The sequence below is a fragment of the Manis javanica genome, chromosome 8 (assembly GCF_040802235.1).
Source record: "Manis javanica isolate MJ-LG chromosome 8, MJ_LKY, whole genome shotgun sequence".
Taxonomy (NCBI): domain Eukaryota; kingdom Metazoa; phylum Chordata; class Mammalia; order Pholidota; family Manidae; genus Manis; species Manis javanica.
In genome coordinates this window covers 108,560,017-108,580,306 of record NC_133163.1, presented here as the reverse complement: position 1 = coordinate 108,580,306, position 20,290 = coordinate 108,560,017, and the positions used below count along the sequence as shown (strand labels likewise).

Below are 20,290 nucleotides of genomic sequence, written 5' to 3'. Positions count from 1 at the left end.
GGTCCACTGAGAAACGGGTTAATATTCATATGCAAATAAATAAATAGGGATTTACACAAGTTTTGGTAAAATACGGAGTTCCTTTATTTGCTAAATTTATGATAAGCAATGTCAATTAAGTGCAACATGCAAAAGGACTCCCAGAAAACCTGTTGATGCGCATCAGACAGTTGATGATTTGTGGAAGTGTGTACACATGACACGGGCGCACACACAGCTGCAAAGGCAAAATCAGCTCCCATGATTAGCTCTTGGGAATGCAATGGGAGGGAATTTTGGGGGTCCAGAGAGGGATAAACATGAACTAATCTTTTATTCTACATACTCTATGTATTCCTGTGCTTTGCTTTCTTATGACTTTTTTTATGACTGTGCAATTAAAAATAAAAGGCACCTTTAAAAATGTGATAGTGTGCTTATTTCCCTTTTATATATAGTTTCTGTATTAGAGAAAGTTATATCACATTCTTATACTTCAATAATGACTCTCACTGAATTTCATGTCAGTTAAATCTGTGAACATGTAATTTCCACCTGTGACTTCCCAGTACATCTCCTAATCTTGCATTTATCTCCTTAACACATACAGTAACACATGCTTTTGCTCTGACTCTCCCCAACTTGATTGGAAGCTACTTGAGGACAGAGTCAGTGGTTCATTCAATTTGTTTCCACAGTGCCCAGCAAACAAGGGGCTAGTAAAAATCAGTCTCCTTCTCTTTCAAGCAAACTACTCAGTGTTTGTGGAAGCCTCATGAGTCAGCAAAAAAGTTTTCTCCAAAAATTGTAAGATAATAAGCTTCTGCAGACACCTGTGGATGGTCTCAGCCAGGGCTCTTTGTGATTCAGTTGCATCACTGCTATAAAGAAAGAAACCTGCCCTCCAGTTTCACAGATAGCATGGATTTGGTTAGAAGTCTGGGAACATCCACATGCATGAACACATGGCTTATGTTATAAACCATGAAACACAAGTCTTATTGCTGCGAGAAACCCTGTACTCAGCTGGCATTTCCACACCTCCAGGACTGCCTGTAAATGAGAAGCAATGATTGCAGATACAGCAAATGACAAATAAAAGGCAGAGTTCCGATCAGAGGCAGGCAGAGGGGTCAGCTGCCATGAGGTAGGGCATCCCCTAAACTGTGGACTTAATGGTCTCTTCGCTACCGTGTTTCTCAGAGAAAAGTGTATTTGAAGTGGAAATAATAACTGTTGTTTAATCCCTGATGTCTCCCAAAGCAAGAAGCATGTTTCAACCATGGGAGTGATTTTGATATCAGTTGAACTATAGGTCCACAATTTTTTTTGTCAGAAATGCCTGATTTGTCAAGAAGCTAGAGAAAAAAGGAATTAGACAAGGAGATGTGGAGTAAAGGGAACTCAGCAGGAATTACAAAGGTCACACACACATGGATATTTCTCCTTTGTTTTGTTCATAATATTTTTGGTTCTTTGCTTCTTTTTTTTAAGTTGCCTTTTTAAGTTCTTCAATTTGAACATGGCGGTAAGTCTGAAAATTTTATGGTTAAAAGTCTGAAAATTTTCAGGAAGGAAATGAAAGTGAACATTATTAAGCCGAACACGATATTCAAAAATAACCACCACCAGGATTTTGCAAACTTTTACACACTTTTAAAAGCAAATCTGGGTTCCACTGCATTATATCGTGTTATAATCTGATTTTTCCATTGATGTGATAATGCATTTTGACCATCTTTAAATTCTACTAAAACATGTTTTGGGTTGCACAGTATTTCAGTAATTGAATTTAACCAATCTTCTAATACAGAATATTTCTCTTTTATATAAGAGATGTTCATGACAGCACCATTTAAAAGTCCTCAACTGTCCTTCTGATCATTAACTTAGGATAACTTTTGAAAAGAGACTTACTGGGTATGGAGAATAACCATTTGAAATATACTGCCAAACAGCTCTCCTGAAATGTGGGTGGAACCACATTCAAACAGTCACCCATATAAAATGCAGCTTAATGGTCAAGACATCAAGGTCTGAAAAGTTGCTTTGAGTTTGGCCTTTAGAAACCTCCCTATTAAAGAAAGGCCAATTTTGAGTATTTGTTCTGAGCTTTAGTTCTTGCTCTGAAGCCTGTTTCCTCTTGTCTTATAAACAGCAACATGCTGCAACCCTCACCTCTAAGTAGAAGGCTCCCGAGTCTGTCCTCTCCCTTCAGATGCTGCTGGCTCATTTCCAAGTGCCTTTCCCGGTGGATGTCTGTTACCTCAACGAATCTAAGGCCAAATGAGACCCCTTCCCTAAAGCTACCTCCCACTCCTGACTCCTTTTTATAAATTTATTCCATAAATGGGTTCTTAAAAATTCAAGTGTTTAAGGGTCTCACTCCTCCACACCAAGCAACATATCCAAAGAATTCCTTCTAAATGCAGGCCGGTGTCCCTGAAAGGCGTCTGGCCCATCCTCCCCTACTGAGTGTTGTCTCGGCACCTGTGCACATCGGCGTCTGGGTGAGAGCTGACCGTCATCAGCCCTCAGAGAACGGCAGTGCCTCCTAATCGATGTCCCTTCCCTGGCCACCCTACACTGCTTTCGTCACTTCTCAAACTTCTCACAGGTTCTTCACTGCCAAATGGGGAAAAATCCTCATTCCGAGGCCTTCAAATCCAACTGCAACCTTCTTCCCAACTTTATCTTCTGCTTCCTCACACAAACCCTGTAAGCCCAATGTAGACCTGCTGACTCCTTGCACAGGACAGAATTATAAGCTTATTTCCACTTTGTTGCCTTGACTTCTGTTGTGCTTTGTTCCCTGAAAAGATGCTCGTTCCAATCAGCATCTCCCCATTCTTACAAATCCTACTTATTCCATGAAGTTCCCCCTGACTCCTCCATTCCTGGGCCTTCTTCCCTCCCTAACATATACTTTCGGAAGGAGGGCACGTCCATCTGCCCTAGTCAGCCGCGGCACAGGGCCGTCTACCATCATTCCCAGGATCACTAATGTAATTTCCAGGTCTGTCCACCCCTTCTGGAGGAGTCTCCTCTAGGCAAGACGTCTCCTTATCAGCCTTCGCACAATCAGATGTGTATATAAATGTTCAGTATATATACATACATACATACATATATATGTCTCAAATATAGCCAATGTTTAATTTAAAAAATTTTCAAACATACAGAATATATCTACTTTTGAGCTGGAAAGAGGGAAGGAGTTGTCACATCCTCGGCACCTACAACAGTGCCCGTCTCATAGTAACCGCAAGAATGTATGTAATCCACGGACGAGAACATGCCTGAGCTTGGACAAGGTGGGAGGTGAATGGGCTGATGGTTCCCTTAGCATTCTAACTTGGACTGAGCTACCCACTCAGAGACTACAGTGTGTTCACACAGAATATCGGCATTACTTTGTTCTTACATGAGTGTGGGTCTCAGAATTGTGAGCTTCCACAGCCTCCCTATGCAAGTTTATTCTTACAGCGGATTATTTTAATCAAGCATGCCAAATTTCACTCTGAGACCACTGAATTCATTTGGGTATTAAGGTAACTGACTTTGTTATTCACGATCATAACATTAAGGGACCACACTCTTGTTTCAAAGGAAGGCTCTAGCTGTGACTCTTCTTCAAAAGTAGCCGTGACGATAAAGGCACGCTTGCAGTCAAGCTAAAAACAGGTTATTTCCCTGAGTTTGATTGTAAGTTTAGACTTTCCTACCTTTGGAGCCAACATTTCCCCCTGTACTGGTTTCACAGAAGTGGTAGGTTTCAGCGGTTTGTTCTCATTTGTTTTGGTGGGCTGCGCAGGTACTTTGGTGTTCTGAGCTTTCTACAGAGAAAAAGAAATGTGATCCAGGGGCAAGAGAGCCAGCGTCACCCCCAGTACTATACAGAACCAGCCCAGTGTCCACACATACAGTCTTCAGTGTTGTTACCTTAGCTCCTGGTGCGGCTCTGGTTGTGACTCGATTTCCAATTTCTTCTAAAACTGCCCGTCTGATAGTCACATGACTCTTCACTTTTGAATTCACTCCTGTGTAAATATTCTCCAAATCAGTGGGCACCTTAAAAAAAATATTAGTGAAGAATTGAGACAATTTCCAATACTTTGCTAAAGCCAGATACCCAAAGTCAGAATTAACTTGGAAAAAGTGAGTAAGCCGAAATGTATTTACAAGGGGAAAAACTACATTTTAGGAAGTCAAAAAATGCTATTTGTGGTTGATAACACCACTCTAAATCAGGCAAATCATATATCCACCTCATCTATAAAATAATCCCACTAAGAGCTTCACAAATACGCGATGATTTCATACATAGCACCCATGTCACTTGTTAGAGAACCTTGTATACTAAAGGCATCTATTAAAAAACTTCCTTTACAGAGCTGAGTAGCAAGTACAATTAAGACACAATATTAGAAAGCTATAATTGGTCTGGCTGTTTAAAAATCAGATGTTTGAAACCCAAACTGCCTTTGACTCTTGCCATTCTAGAGATGAGAAGTGCTTCTGTAGAAGTGGTCTTTAGATACATAGCCTTTGAAAATAAGGTTGCATAACATGGACTCTCTTTTATATTAAGGGTACTTAGAAAGGAAGTGATTTTCATGAGTAAAATAGTTTTACTCTCAAATTCAGCAAATGTTGGAATTATGTGAAATACAAAGTTAGCTGACGTTAACTTGCTTTAGACAGAATGTACTTGGAGAGAGAACTTGCCGGGAAAACAAAAAATTTTCATTTTATTATAGAATTGATAAACATTTCACGAGGACAAACATCATACCCCAGACCTGGGAACTGGGGGTTGTAATCCTAAAAAAATCTCCTAATCGCAGGGCAGCCCTGAGCCACCCAGGGGCGCCTCTCCAAGACCCAGGCCAACCTAAACTCCCAACTCCAAACTTCCGGAAGAGGAATGATGCAGATACGGCCTTCTAATGTTTAGTTCAATACCATTGGTGTTGAACGAAACGACCAAAATAGACAGAGGAGCAAAGGAAAAGTCAAGCCTCTCCTGAACAGAAAGAATTCAACTATAAAAGAACTTTACGGAACAGATTAGGCAAAAATTACTTGTCAGTTTGACTTCGAGCTGCACAAAGATAGGAATTAAATTCTGAATGTATTCAAATTAGGATTCTCAAAAAAAATTTTCCAGCAGCCATTGCCAGTTCTGAAAAGCGTTTGAAAATTAATTGTTTATGAGTTGAAGCCTGGTAATCCAAGTTTCAATCCATCTTAGATTGATTGGGGAAAATTGCCAGTTTCTAACGAGCGTCAGACAGGTGGACGGAACTCAGGTGTGTCAGGGTCCTCTATTTTCTCAGCAAAGGAAAAGTAGATCCAGGTACAATTTAAGCTCACAGAAAAAAATACCCAAAAAGCCAATTAACACTTTGATTTTTGCAAAGATGAAGTAAATGAATTTGGCCTCTTCTCTTTCCATCTGCCGTATTGTTCCAAATTATGTTCAAAATCTCTATTACATTGGAGTTAAGAAGTTATTTTTTTTAAAGACAAATCTATACATTAGTGAATTCCGCCTGGAAGACTTCGTGTGCAGAAATAATTGGGAAACTTACACAAAACAAAATGTGAAACATCTGAAAAGCAGCCACGGCGGTTGTTGGTCAGTCAGCACACTTTACTGCCTACGGAGTTCCCTCCAGGCCCCTCTCCTCCGCATCCCCACCACGGATCCCCTGGCCGCCAAGGAGTTGAGAGCAGAGGCAGGAAACGCCAGGAACCTGAATTTGGACAGCTCTCTAACAGCGAGCCCTCGGGACCGCTCGCGGAGCGCTAGGCCCCGGGGCCGGGGAGGCCCACGTGACCGGCGCCGCCCCCGAGGAGCTTTCCTGTTCCTCCCCAGCCAGGGCAGGGCAGGGCGGGAGCGGGGACCGGACAGCGGACCCGCGGAGGGCGGAGGCCGGCCCGAAGGGACAGGAGCCAGGCCCCGGGCGCGGGGGAACGGGCAGCCCGGAAGAAGGGGACACGGGCGCCGGGTGGCAGCTCAGAGAGAAGGAGGGGCGAGGCGGCCGGGGGGCCGCGTGGCAGAAGCCCCTGTCCGTGCTGGGAGTCGCTGGGCCCACTCACCGCCGGGCGTCGGAGCAGCGCCATGAGGATTGGGGCAGGCGAGAGCGCCAGCCCGGCCCAGGGCAGGACGCGGACTGGGGAGGCAGGGCACAGACTTCCGCGGCGCCGTTAGGGCTACGCTCCCGACCCTCACCGCTGGAGATTTTCGCGTTGTATCCTTGATCCAGGATTCAAATACCGCACCGCTCGCGCCCCCATTGGGCAGCTGTACGTACGACGCGCTCTTCCCATTGGCTAGGACGGAGGCCTTTCGGCAAATTGATTGGCTGAATGTTTCAGACCCGTTTAGTTGTCATAACAACCAGTCGTTTTTTTCTTCCCTGTCTTTTAAAAAAAATCTCGGCCTCGAAGATAAACAAATTGAAGTGGCTCATTGGGAAAGCAGAAACGGGACGCCTCCTCTGAGTTTTGACAAGGCCTCAGCCACGGATGCCTCTCTACGTTTGTACTGAGTGGGCGGAAGCTGGTTCTAGGGAACACCCCGGGAAGGCCGTATCTGCATCATTCCTCTTCCGGAAGTTTGGAGTTGGGAGTTTAGGTTGGCCTGGGTCTTGGAGAGGCGCCCCTGGGTGGCTCAGGGCTGCCCTGCGATTAGGTGATTGAGCTTCAAACGTGTGCTAAAGGAGTGAAATTGCGGCGTTTACTCAAAGGCTGAGAGTCCCAGGAGAGGGAAAACAAAAACAAAAAAGCAGTAGTGGGATTTGTGTGAATCATGTAAACTCTTGTGTTGTACTGCGGGCACCTAGCAATTGTTAGGTATGTGTTGTGGTGCGTGCTTAATAAATATTCCTCGAATAAATGATTTTTACATAGGAAGGAAGGTGTGACCCAGCCTTGGGTAGAAGAGTGAGAGGATCAAGTCAAGATAAGAAAAGAGGAAGGGAAAAAGTGAGACGAATGGAAAGGGGAAGAGGGAAGGAAAGGTCCAGGGCCCACAGTAAATGTAATGGATTGACTCCTAATAACGATCCATCTAAGGATTTGCGCAAGCTTCCCTATTACTCCTATCCTACTCTTTAAGTTTACCTTTCTGTTACTGAGGTACTAATGAGCCCAAAATGAAGTTAATAATCTAAATGATCTGTATTAATTTTCTTCTCTTGTCCTTGCTCTTGCCTCTGACATTTCAAATTTGTTTCCTCTTCTGTAAAACTGGAACAATTGCAGCTCTTGTGTGGCATGGAAAGATGTTAGTGTAGCTATCGTCCTTGAACTAAACATTAGATAGCCAGTGAAAAAGTCTTGGGAAGGAAAAACAGATGTTTAGTGCAATGCAGTTGTGAGTAAAATTGTATTTTTTTCTTTATTATAATATTGTAGTGTTATCAAAATCTACAACTATAAAAGTAACAATCTTCACTGACTCACAGGGCTTTGTAAACACAAGTGTTGTAAGTGGCTCAACATTGTCAAAATTAAATAATTTAATCCTTATTAGACAAATTATATCTTCATTAAAAATAGAAGTAATGTTTCTTTTGTGTCCCTCAGCGCAACTAACCTAGAACCCTACAAATAAATTTTTGTATTCAACCTTGTTTAATGCTTTGTAGTCCTCACACTTTTATTTCCTGTTCATTCCAGTCTCAGGTAACATCAGTCACCCTTCCCATACACTAATTTACATGTACTTTCTCACTGAATGTGCGTAAGAATCCTTATAAAGGAGTAGTATCCCAATTTTTAGATGTGTAACTGACATATACCATTGTACTAATTTCAGATGTGCAACATAATGATTTGATATTTGTATGTAGTGTGAAATGATCACCACAGTAAGTCTAGTTAACATCCATCACGTGTTATCCTAATTTAACAGATGAAGCAACTAAGGCTCAGAGCAGTAAAACGTGTTGGCTACCAAACATAGCACCTAGGAGTTTCAGGCCTAGAGATCAGTGCTCAGGTCTGATTCCAAAGCCTATGTCCTTTCCACTATTTTTGCCATTGTCCATTCTATTTACATTTGGCAGAAGGAGCAGGAAAAGTTTGAAACAGTCAGAGAAGGAAACCAAAGAGTAAATTAACCAAGGATAAATTTATTGAAGGCCAATGGCCCTTTACAGTATGGTAAAATTCTACATCATCATTTCACTTTCTTTTTGTTTCTTGGTCAAGTACTGCTTCAAAACGGTGTGCACATGAACTTCAGCAGACATGGGGTGAAGGGAGAATATTGCAGGGAGAGGGAGTTTCCAAAGAAAAGTACGGAGCCCCAGTAGTGGACTGGCACGACTGGAGACAAGGTGAATGACTTGGTTCTGGGGGAGCCACTGGACTTCAAGGCAGCTGTTGCCAAGTGTCCTCCTACCCCATGAAAGGGAGTCAGAGGCAGAGAGATTCTGAGATTCTAACACAACTGTTTAGGTCCTGGAGTGCCAAATGTGACACAATTTGACACCAAAATCCTCCAGTGTGGGGTGGAGTCTTGTGGTCTTGGCTGTCAGGACTATACTTCTGAATCACCAAAGATTTGCTTGCTGTTTCTCAGACCCTCCTGGCTTCTGATTTCTTATTCAAATACCCATTTCCGTCTCCTGGTCTTGGGATTTATTTTTTTTTCCAGGCCCTTCATCCACTAGAAGTCCTTCAGTCAGATACGCACTTTTGATGGATAGCTCAAGAACTTTAGTTAGCAAAAATTTCCCCGAGTCAGGTCAGGGCAGGTCAGCCTACTCCTGGAGGTCCCGTTGGCAGGCCACTTGGACCGCATGTCAGGCTCAGCCTGAGGTGCTGCTTAATTTAAACAAATGCATGACTGTAAGCTCCATGAGAAGGGCTGCTGGTTTGGGGACTCATTCTGTCTCTAGAGTCTAGAACAAATGAGGTGATTATTTCTAGCTGAATGTTCACCAGGGTTCATTTGGGGCAGGTGCTCGTGTGTCGTAGAGGACAAGTCCAGACGCTCAGCTCATGGTCATGGCTGCTGGATGTTTGAAGAACGATTTTCCACTTGTGTCCTCGGTAACGTTCAGTAGCCATCCTTCCAGATCACAATGAGGTCATCAAGACCCAGCTTAATTTATATATCATTCATTTGTGAATGAGACAATTGGCAAACTGTGATTTTCACCGGCTGAGTTTTACCAGAACACTTCCTATAGTTTTATGAGCTATCTTCCTAATGTACTACCATGTTCACTCCCTCACTCTTATCTCATCTCTGTTTTCCACCACCACCCATTTCTGCCTACTTCTGATTTCTTCTTTTCTCTCTTAACTTGCTAGAAGACAAAATGTATTTGCTATATTAAAATTAAAACATCAGTGTGCACAAGGTACTGCAGGGCAACTAGAGAAGAATGAAGTATGACCCATGCCCTCAAGTTCAAAACAAGGAAAGGGAGAAAATTATTATAAGAGGCAGAACCCATACAATACTGAGGAAAAGGGGAAAATTAACTAAAAACCAGGGCAGATGAAAGAAGGCTTATAAAAGGAGGCATTTGAGCTGAACTTTGAAGGAAGGGTTAGATTTTAGCCGGCAGCCATGGTTAAGGGTGTTCAAGAATTGGAAACAATGAGAATACATCTGTGGAAAAACAAGTTAGTCTGAGGCATTAGGATCACAGGAATGTTAAACATAAAGTTGCAAAAGATCCAGAAAATGAGGAATCTGAATTTCTTAAGACAGATAATGACTTGGTCACAACATTGAGTTAGAAAGCTGACCCCTGGGGGCAGCATGAGGGATGGATTACAGTGGATTGGAAAGCTAAAGTTTTCCCAAGTGAGATGTAACAAAAATTTGACTCAGATGAGTATAGAGAATGAAAAAGAGGGGAACAGGTATAAGTGGCGTTTTGGGAGAAATTACAGAATGTTGACAAATGACTGAATGTAGATGATCAGCTTAAACACTTGAAAGGTAAGCTTTCTTTTCTCCTCTTTTTTTTTCTTTTAGTATCATTAATCTACAATTACATGAGGGACATTATGTTTACTAGGCTCCCCCCTTCACCAAGTCCCCCCACAAACCCCATTACATCACTCTCCATCAGCATAGTAAGATGCTGTAGAGTTACTACTTGTCTTCTCCATGTTGCACAGCCCTCCCCGTGCCCCCCCACATTATACATGCTAATCATAATATCCCCTTTCTTTTCTTCCTGCCCTTATCCCTCCCTTCCCACCCATCCTCCCCAGTCTCTTTCCCTTTGGTAACTGTTAGTCCATTCTTGGGTTCTGTGATTCTGCTGCTGTTTTGTTCCTTCAGTTTTCCTTTGTTCTTATACTCCACATATGAGTGAAATCATTTGGTACTTGTCTTTCTCCACCTGGCTTATTTCACTGAGCATAATACCCTCTAGCTCCCTACATGTTGTTGCGACTGGTAGGATTTGTTTTTTTCTTATGGCTGAGTAATATTCCGTTGTGTATATGTACCACATCTTCTTTATCCATTCATATATTGATGGACATTTAGGTTGCTTCCATACCTTGGCTATAACAAATAGTGCTGCAATAAGCATAGGGGAGCATCTGTCTTTTTCAAACTGGAGTGCTGCATTCTTAGGGTAAATTCCTACAGATGTAATTCCAGGGTCAAATGGTATTTCCATTTTGAGCATTCTGAGGAACCTCCATACTGCTTTCCACAATTGTTGAACTAATTTACTTCTCCACCAGCAGTGTAGGAGGGTTCCCCTTTCTCCACAACCTTGCCAACATTTGTTGTTGTTTGTCTTTTGGATGGTGGCCATCCTAACTGGTGTGAGGTGATATCTCATTGTGGTTTTAATTTGCATTTCTCTGATGATTAGCGATGTGGAGCATCTTTTCCTGTGTCTGTTGGCCATCTGAATTTCTTCTTTAGAGAACTGTCTATTCAGCTCCTCTGCGCATTTTTTAATTGAATTATTTGCTTTTTGTTTGTTGAGGTGTGTGAGCTCTTTAAATATTTTAGATGTCAATCCTTTATCAGATCTGTCATTTATGAATATATTCTCCCATACTGTAGGATACCTTTTTATTCTATTGATGGTGTCCTTTGCTGTACAGAAGCTTTTTAACTTGATATAATCCCACTTGTTCACTTTTGCTTTTGTTTCCCTTGACCAGGGAGATATGTTCATGAAGAAGTCACTCATGTTTATGTCCATGAGATTTTCACCTATGTTTTTTTCTAAGAGTTTTATGGTTGCATGACTTACATTCAGGTCTTTGATCCATTTCGAATTTACTTTTATGTATGGGGTTAGACAGTGATCCAGTTTCATTCTCTTACATGTAGCTGTCCAGTTTTGCCAACACCAACTGTTGAAAAGGCTGTCACTTCCCTATTGTATGTCCATGGCTCCTTTATCGTATACTAATTAAACGTATATGTTTGGATTAATGTCTGGAGTCTCTATTCTGTTCCACTGGTCTGTGGCTCTGTTCTTGTGCGAGTACCAAATTGTCTTGATTACTGTGGCTTTGTAGTAGAGCTCAAAGTTGGGGAGCGAGGTCCCTCCCGCTTTATTCTTCCCTCTCAGGATTGCTTTGGCTATTCGGAGTCTATGCTGGTTCCATATAAACTTTTGAACTATTTGTTCCAGTTCATTGAAGAATGCTGTTGGTAATTTGATAGGGAGTGCATCGAATCTGTATATTGCTTTGGGCAGGATGGCCATTTTGACAATAGTAATTCTTCCTAGCCAGAAGCATGGGATGAGTTTCCATTTGTTAGTGTCCTCTTTAATTTCTCTTGAGAGTGTCTTGTAGTTTTCAGGGTATAGGTCTTTCACTTCCTTGGTTAGGTTTATTCCTAGGTGTTTTATTCTTTTTGATGCAATTGTGAATGGAATGTTTTCCTGATTTCTCTTTCTATTAGTTCATTGTTAGTGTAAAGGAAAGAAACAGATTTCTGTGTATTAATTTTGTATCCTGCAACTTTGATGAATTCAGATATTAGTTCTACTAGTTTTGGAGTGGAGTCTTTAGGGTTTTTTATGTACAATATCCTGTCATCTGCAAATAGTGACAGTTTGACTTCTTTACCAATCTGGATTCCTTGTATTTCTTTGTTTTATCTAATTGCTGTGGCTAGGACCTCCAGTTCTATGTTGAATAACAGTGGGGAGAGTGGGCATACTTGTTCCCAATCTTAGAGGAAAAGCTTTCAGCTTCTCACTGTTCAGTATGATGTTGGCTGTGGGTTTATCATATATGGCCTTTATTATGTTGAGGTACTTGCCCTCTATGCCCATTTTGTTGAGAGTTTTTATCATGAATGGATGTTGAATTTTGTCGAATGCTTTTTCAGTGTCTATGGAGATGATCATGTGGTTTTTGTCCTTCTTTTTGTTTATGTGGTGGATGATGTTGATGGATTTTCAAATGTTGTACCATCTTTGCATCCCTGAGATGAATCCCACTTGGTCATGGTGTATGATCTTCTTGATGTATTTTTGAATTTGGTTTGCTAATATTTTGTTGAGTATTTTTGCATCTACATTCATCAGGGATATTGGTCTGTAATTTTCTTTTTTGGTGGGGTCTTTGCTTGGTTTTGGTATTAGGATGATGCTGGCTTCATAGAATGAGTTTGGGAGTATTCCCTCCTCTTCTATTTTTTGGAAAAATTTAAGGAGAATGGGTATTATGTTTTTTCTGTATGCCTGATAAAATTCCATGGTAAATCCATCCTGCCTGGGGGTTTTGCTCTTGGGTAGTTTTTTTATTTCTGCTTCAATTTCGTTGCTGGTAATTCAAGTGTTTAGATTTTCTGTTTCTTCCTTGGTCAGTCTTGGAAGGTTGTATTTTTCTAGGAAGTTGTCCATTTCTTCTAGATTTTCCAGCTTATTAACATATAGGTTTTTATAGTATTCTCTAAAAGTTCTTTGTATTTCTGTGGGGTCCATCGTGATTTTTCCTTTCTTGTTTCTGATTCTGTTGATGTGTGTTGATTCTCTTTTTCTCTTAATAAGTCTGGCTAGAGACTTATCTATTTTGTTTATTTTCTCAAAGAACCAGCTCTTGGTTGTATTGATTTTTTCTATTGTTTTATTTTTCTCAATTTTATTTAATTTTATTTATTTCTTGTCTGATCTTTATTATGTCCCTCCTTCTGCTGACTTTAGGCCTCATTTGTTCTTCTTTTTCCAATTTCGATAATTGTGACTTTATACTATTCATTTGCAATTGTTCTTCCTTCTTTAAATATGCCTGGATTGCTATATGCTTTCCTCTTAAAACTGCTTTCGCTGCATTCCACAGTTGGGGCTTTGTTTAGTTGTTGTCATTTGTTTCCATATATTGCTTGATCTCTATTTTAATTTGGTCATTGATCTATTGATTATTTAGGAGCATGTTGTTAAGCCTCCATGTGTTTGTGAGCCTTTTTGCTTTCTTTGTACAATTTAGTTCTAGTTTTATGCCTTTGTGGTCTGAGAAGCTGGTTGGTAGAATTTCAATGTTTTGGAATTTACTGAGACTCTTTTTGTGGCCAAGTATGCGGTCTATTCTGGAAACTGTTCCATGTGCACTTGAGAAGAACATGCATGCTGTTGCTTTTGGGTGTACAGTTCTGTTGATGTCTATTAGGTCCATCTGTTCTAGAGTGTAGTTCAGTGCCTCTGTGTCCTTACTTATTTTCTGTCTGGTGGATCTGTCCTTTGGAGTGAATGGTGTGTTGAAGTCTCCTAAAATGAATGGATTGCATTCTATTTCCTCCTTTAATTCTGTTAGTATTTGTTTCACATATGTAGGTTCTCCTGTGTTGGGTGCATATATATTTATAATGGTTATATACTCTTGTTGGATTGACCCCTTTATCATTATGTAATGTAATTCCTTATCTCTTGTTACTTTCTTTGTTTTGAAGTCTATTTTGTCTGATACTAGTAAGGCAACACCTGCTTTTTTCTCCTTGTTGTTTGCATGAAATACCTTTTTCCATCCCTTGACTTTTAGTCTGTGCATATCTTTGGGTTTAAGGTGAGTCTCTTGTAAGCAGCATATAGATGGGTCTTGCTTTTTGTATCCATTCTATTACTCTGTGTCTTTTGATTGGTGCATTCAGTCCATTTACATTTAGGGTGATTATTGAAAGATATGTACTTATTGCCATTGCAGGCTTTAGATTCGTGGTTACCAAAGGTTCAAGGTTAGCTTCTTTACTATCTAGCCATCTAACTTAACTCGCTTATTGAGCTATTATAAACACAGTCTGATGATTCTTTATTTCTCTCTCTTCTTATTCCTCCTCCTCCATTCTTTATATGTTAGGTGTTTTATTTTGTGCTCTTTTGTGTTTCCTTTGACTGCTTTTGTGGGTAGTTGATTTTATTTTTTGCCTTTAGTTAGTATTTGGTTGGTCTGCTTTTTTGCTGTCATTTTATTTTCTCTGGTGACATCTATTTAGCCTTAGGAGTGCTTCCATCTAGAGCAGTCCCTCTTAAATACCCTGTATAGGAGGTTTGTGGGAGGCAAATTCCCTCAACTTTTGCTTGTCTGGGAATTGTTTAATCCCATCTTCATATTTAAATGATAATCATGCTGGATACAGTATTCTTGGTTCAAGGCCCTTCTGTTTCATTGCATTAAGTATATTAGGCCATTCTCTTCTGGTCTGTAAAGTTTCTGTTGAGAAGTCTGATGATAGCCTGATGGGTTTTCCTTTGTAGGTGACCTTTTTTCTCTCTCTGGCTGCCTTTAATACTCTGTCCTTGTCCTTGATCTTTGCCATTTTAATTATTATGTGTCTTGGTGTTGTCCTCCTCTTTCGGTCCCTTCTCTTGGGAGTTCTGTGTGCTTCCATGGTCTGAGCAACTATATCCTCCTCCAGTTTGGGAAAGTTTTCAGCAATTATTTCTTCAAAAACACTTTCTATCCCTTTTTCTCTCTCTTCTTCTTCTGGTACCCCTATAATGCAGATATTGTTCCATTTGGATTGGTCACATAGTTCTCTTAATATTGTTTCATTCCTGGAGATCCTTTTATCTCTCTCTGTGTCAGCTTCTCTGCATTCCTGTTCTCTGATTTCTATTCCATTAACGGCCTCCTGCACCTCATCCCGTCTGCTTTTAAGTCCTTCCAGAGATAGTTTTATTTCTGTATTTCCCCTCCTTAGCTCTTGCATTTTTCTCTGCAGTTCCATCAGCATGGTTATGACCTTTATTTTGAATTCTTTTCAGGAAGATTTGTTAAATCTATCTCCCCAGGTTCCCTCTCAGGGGATTTCTGTGTGATTCTGGTCTGGATCAAATTCTTCTGCCTTTTCATCGAGATAGAGGTAGTTGTGGGCAGTTGGCGTGTATATCTTCTGGGAGAACAAAGTCCCTTACCGCATGCTCATCGCCTTCCTCTCCTGTGAGAATGGCAACCCCTAGCGGCTTGTGCTGGGCAGCTGTGTGCCAACGGGGGTCTCTGATTCTTGTCCTGGTGGCTGCGGGGGTTCTGGGGTTGGGGGCGGATGCTCTGTGCGGCTGCTGTGAGTGTGGCCAGTCTCAGGCTGCTGCTCCACTATGGCAGGGCTGTGCCAGATGGGGAATAGGCGGGAGGCTGTTTATTGCCGTGAGGGGCCTCAGAGCTGCGCTGCCACCCAGAGTGTTAGGGCGCCCAGAGTTCCCCGGGATTCCCAGCTGCTGCGCTGAGTGTGCCAGGACACTTCCGTCCAGCTGTGACGCTCCTGTCCCTTTAAGACTTTCCAAAAGCACTCGCTTTTCTTTTGTCCCAGGGGCGCCTGCTGTGGGGACCCACTCACAGGTCTTATTGTCCTGTTTCCCTAGTATCCAGTACCCCACGCATGCACTGTGTCTGCACTCTGGTGCGGATGGCTGGGGCTGGGTGTTCAGCAGTCCTGGGCTCCCTCTCCCTCCCGGCTCCAACTCCTCTCCTCCCGCCGGGAGCTGGGGGTGAGGGGCACTCGGGTCCCGCCGGGCCGGGGCTTGTATCTTACCCCCTTTGCCAGGCACTGGGTTCTCGCAGGTGTAGATGTAGCCTGGCTGTTTTGCTGTATTTTCTGGTCTCTCTTTTAGGAAGAGTTGTATTTGTTGTATTTTCAAAAATATATATGGTTTTGGGAGGAGATTTCCACTGCCCTACTCATGCCACCATCTTGGCTCCTCCCTAATTCGACATAAAAGTTTTGTGTGTTTAGGTTAAAATGATCTCTCAGAAGTTACCAAACTTAGTTATAAATAAAAATATTAACTTCCATTGCTAGTATTCTAGTATCTTTGGGGGAAGGGCAGGCCAATCATTTCTCTTACAAAAAGAAAGCCTTTTCCTCTGCCTTGCTTTTGCATCTGTCTTGACACCTTTCATCCTGACCGAAAGGTCAGCAGTATCTACACCATGAAGGTAACCAGGTAATCCATGGCTAGCTGGGTAGGGCACAGGGCCATGTACCAGTCTAGGGCTTATAAGCTTGCTCAGGAGCAAGGACCCCCAGAAAGTGGAAAGAAAGCCCTTTCTAGTGCCTTCTTGAGCCTCCGTTGAAAACAATTCTTTACAATCTAGACCTAGCTTGTAGATTATCCAAGTTTTTTTTTTTGTTTTAATAAACTTAATGCCTTTTATAAGCAAGGCACTGTGCATACTACTTAAATAGGGTGTAATATCTGGGTCCCTGCCTGGTGATGCTTTAAATACAGAGATAAGATGTATCAAAGGACAATACAATTTACTCATCCTTAGAAAGTAAAAAGATAAAAGGTCTTTTTAGGATAATAAACCATTGACTCAGGTTTTTAACTTATGCTGTTTGATTATTCATGCATTTCTTCTTCTCTATTACAACAGATCAGCATTGTGAGGAACTCTAATTTTTGTATCATGTCCTAATCCACTTGGGTGGAATACTGAGAAGCTGCAGAATGTAGAGAATGTCCCAACCGCACATCAAGTTGATTTTTCAGGACCAGCCCGTTCTGGACTAAGCTGTGCCTGTGGGGTGTGGGGAAGAGCAATTCCACTTTCACACAGATCAGAGTGAAGGCTGGGTCTCATTTCTGTTCAGTTTGTATTCCTTTTCCAATTCGTTCTTATTCCTTCCATTTCCACACACATCCTTTAGGAATTCTGTGCTCCCTTAGAAAATACCACCATTCCAAGACCATTAAAATGAGTGAGTTCAGGTAATTCCATACTTTTTAATGCTCTGGGTGTGGTGATCATTTATAGGTATTATACTTTGAGGAACATTAAATAGACTAGAAGTATTCAGAAGATGTTGACAAGAATAGCTAAGAAGCTCAAGGTCCACTTTAAACAAAAACAAGGATACCAAGGATATTTCATTTGGAGAAGACCTAAATACTTCAAGATAGGTGTCCTGTGATAATTGAAGAGCTAGCAAGAAACCAGATTTTTGTATTGCTCTGGAATGTAGAATAGGACCCTAGGATTGACAGTATAGGAATATCCACCAGGAAAAGAATTAATGATTGTTAACTCTTTACAAAAGAAATGCACTTCTTCAGTAAGTAGTGACCTCCTGATCACTGGAAGACTCTAACCCGAGGCATGATAATTGCAGTAATCAGGGTTCTAGATAGATAGATGATAGATAGATAAATTGTGTGGAATTGGCTCACTTAGGGAAGCTGACAGGGAGCACAACCTCCCTTCCACGTGCTGGAGATCCACAGGAGCCGCAGTGCAGACCCCGTCCACAGGCTGGTGGCTGAAGGCCCAGGAAGAGCCTGTGTCTCAGTCTGAGTCCAAAGGGAGGAAAAAAATGATACCCCAGCCTGAAGGCAGCCACACAGGAAGGATTCTCTCTCATTCTTGGGGCAGACTCGGAGGGAGAAGGGGAGTCTTTTTGCTCTACTCAGGCCTTCAACTGTTTGGACAGGGCCCACCTGCATTAGGGAGGGCAACCTGCTTCACAAGAGTCTACAGATCCTCATGTTAATCTCATCTAGAAACACCACCACAGATATACCCGGAATAACGTTTGACCAAAGGTCTGGGCGTCCCCACGTGCAGGTAAGTGGACACATAAAAAATCATCACATGACTGCCCTTGCACTGTTCACCATGTAAGAACTTATTCACTATGTAAGAACTTGTTCACCATGTAAGAACTTGTTCGTTATGCTTCAGAAGATTGGAGACTGTTGAGAATTAGGCTTGGGATTGATTAATGATTGTGCATTGAGTCCCCTATACAGAATTTTATTGTTGTTAACAACCATATGATCAATAAATATGAGAGATGCCCTCTCAAAAAAAAAAATCACCACCCTAATAACAGTGCACACATTCTCCCACATCCTTTTCAGTACCAGATACTATCAGTTAAAAATGTTTTGCCTACATAATAGGAAAAAATAAAGTCTTGTTTAAATTTCCAAAAAAATAAAAAATAAAGAAGTGAAAGCTCATGGAAAAAAAAATCATCACAATGGCTAAGAGATGTGGGATTTTTTCGGGGGGCTCATGAAAATACTCTAAAGTTGACTGAGGTTATGGATGCACAACTCTGTGAATATACTGAAAATCATTGAGTTGTAACTAACTGGTCGAATATATGAATTATATTTTAATAAAAAGGAGGGAAGACAGTAAATTTAAAAAAAACCATCACAATACTCATCCATGTACTGCAGAAAGAAGTTCTGAATTACACAAAGATATGGCAGTCACAGGAGCAGAAATACATAGCGACTTTCATCCTGCAAGTTTCTTTTTCTCAAATATCAGCATATGAAAGTTAAAGTTCCTCCAGAACTGATTCCTCTGTAATTATACTGCAGAATATAGATGACTGTGCACACATGGCTTCCCCATATACTCAACTATGGTTTGGGGTATGTGAGTGGGGGAAACGAGATGTGTTAAGGAAGTTTGTATTAGGAATTCTAACAAAGCAATGGGGCTGGTTTTACCTCCCTGTCGTAGGTTAAAGATGGCCACAACTTATTTGCTGCCAGTACTGTAGCAGGTGGAGTCTATCTCCCCTCCCCTTGAATCTGGGCTAGCCTCAATACTTGTTTTGACTAACAGAATATGACACAAATGATGCTGTGCCAGTTACACGCCTGGCAGTTTCTTCTTTATTGACATTTTGGGCCACCATGTAAAGAGGTCTAGCTAGAACTCACTAGGGAGAAATGCCTCATGGGTCCTCAGCTGACCCAGCCATCCCAGCTGAAGCATCAGACATCTGAAGGAGGCCATACTGGGCAGTCTATGCCAGTAGAGCTTGCAGCTGAATGCAGCCACACAAGGACATCAGGCATACCACACTAAGAGATGAAACTATTCCCGCCCAAACTGTACAACTATGAGCAAATAGATAAGCCAGTAAGATTTGGATGCTTTGTTACACAAGAAGTAACAGATACACTTGCCTGGGGCATTCCTTATCCTTATACCTAGTAAGTCTTTTCATTTGCTGGAATAGTCTTGTATCTTACTGGCTTCCTATCAGTCTCAGAAAACATAGCACAGTGGCTAGGATTTATAATTATTTGTAAACTCTGAATTCTCAATAGTGTTATTTCTGGACGATTTTTCTCATTGGGAACTTGAGTGCCTGAGCCATTTCCAGATGTTTTGGCATTCGGGTGGCCCCTGAGGGCACAGTAGCTTTGGTGCTGAACCATGAATCTGATGTAACCGAGAACCCTGGAGAGCACCGAAGCCAGTCTGATAGAATTTTTGGCCACAGAAGTCCAGGTATCTGGAGACTGGGTCTTGACATAGGGGATAAGAGAGTTACTGTGGTGTTTTAAAAATATGCACACAAATTCTTGCTATACTTCCTTCAAATGGTGAACCCTAATCAACTTCTGAGTATAGGCTGTATTTAGTGACTCTCGCTTCTAATGAGTAGAATGTGGGAGAAGTGAGGGAGTCTAACTTCTAGATAATAGATGAAAACTGCCATTGTGGTTTCCTCCTTGCACTCTCCCTGGGATCATTTGCTGGGGAAGCCAGCTATCCTGTTGTGAAGGTATTTGAGCAGCCCTATGGAGAAGCCCTCATAACAGGGAAGTGAGGTCTCTTGGCCAACAGCCAATAAGGAAGCCTTCTTACTTCCATGTGAGTGAATCAGCTCAGACGCCCATCAGCCAGACCCGGATCAGACGACTGCAACCCTCACTATCATCTTGACTGTAACCTCATGGTAGACCCTGAGCCACAAGCAGCAAGCTAAGCTGTTCCTAAATTCCTGACCCACAGAAACAAAGATGTTTGATGTCTGAGCCACTGAGTTTTAAAGTTACAAAGCAACAGATAATTATTTCACAGCAATAGATAATATAAAAGT

At 41.6% G+C, this 20,290-nt stretch overlaps 1 protein-coding gene across 5 annotated transcripts in view; it reads right to left on the bottom strand.

Annotated features, from left to right (window-relative positions):
- Positions 1–6,651, bottom strand: part of CCNB2 (cyclin B2) — a 30,476-nt gene extending 23,825 nt beyond the window's left edge. For 2 of the 5 annotated variants that reach the window (XM_073211925.1, XM_073211923.1), the window contains exons 1-3: positions 6,085–6,651; positions 3,922–4,050; positions 3,705–3,815 (exon numbers count right to left, since the gene is read on the bottom strand). In XM_073211925.1, the coding sequence (XP_073068026.1) occupies positions 3,705–3,815; positions 3,922–4,050; positions 6,085–6,108 (264 nt within the window). In that variant the 5' untranslated portion in view covers positions 6,109–6,651. Of the gene's footprint in view, positions 1–3,704; positions 3,816–3,921; positions 4,051–5,573; positions 5,739–6,084 lie in introns of all 5 variants that reach the window. The other 3 variants (XM_073211922.1, XM_073211924.1, XM_037004275.2) reach the window with 3 other exon arrangements.
- Positions 6,652–20,290: the final 13,639 nt, after the last annotated feature.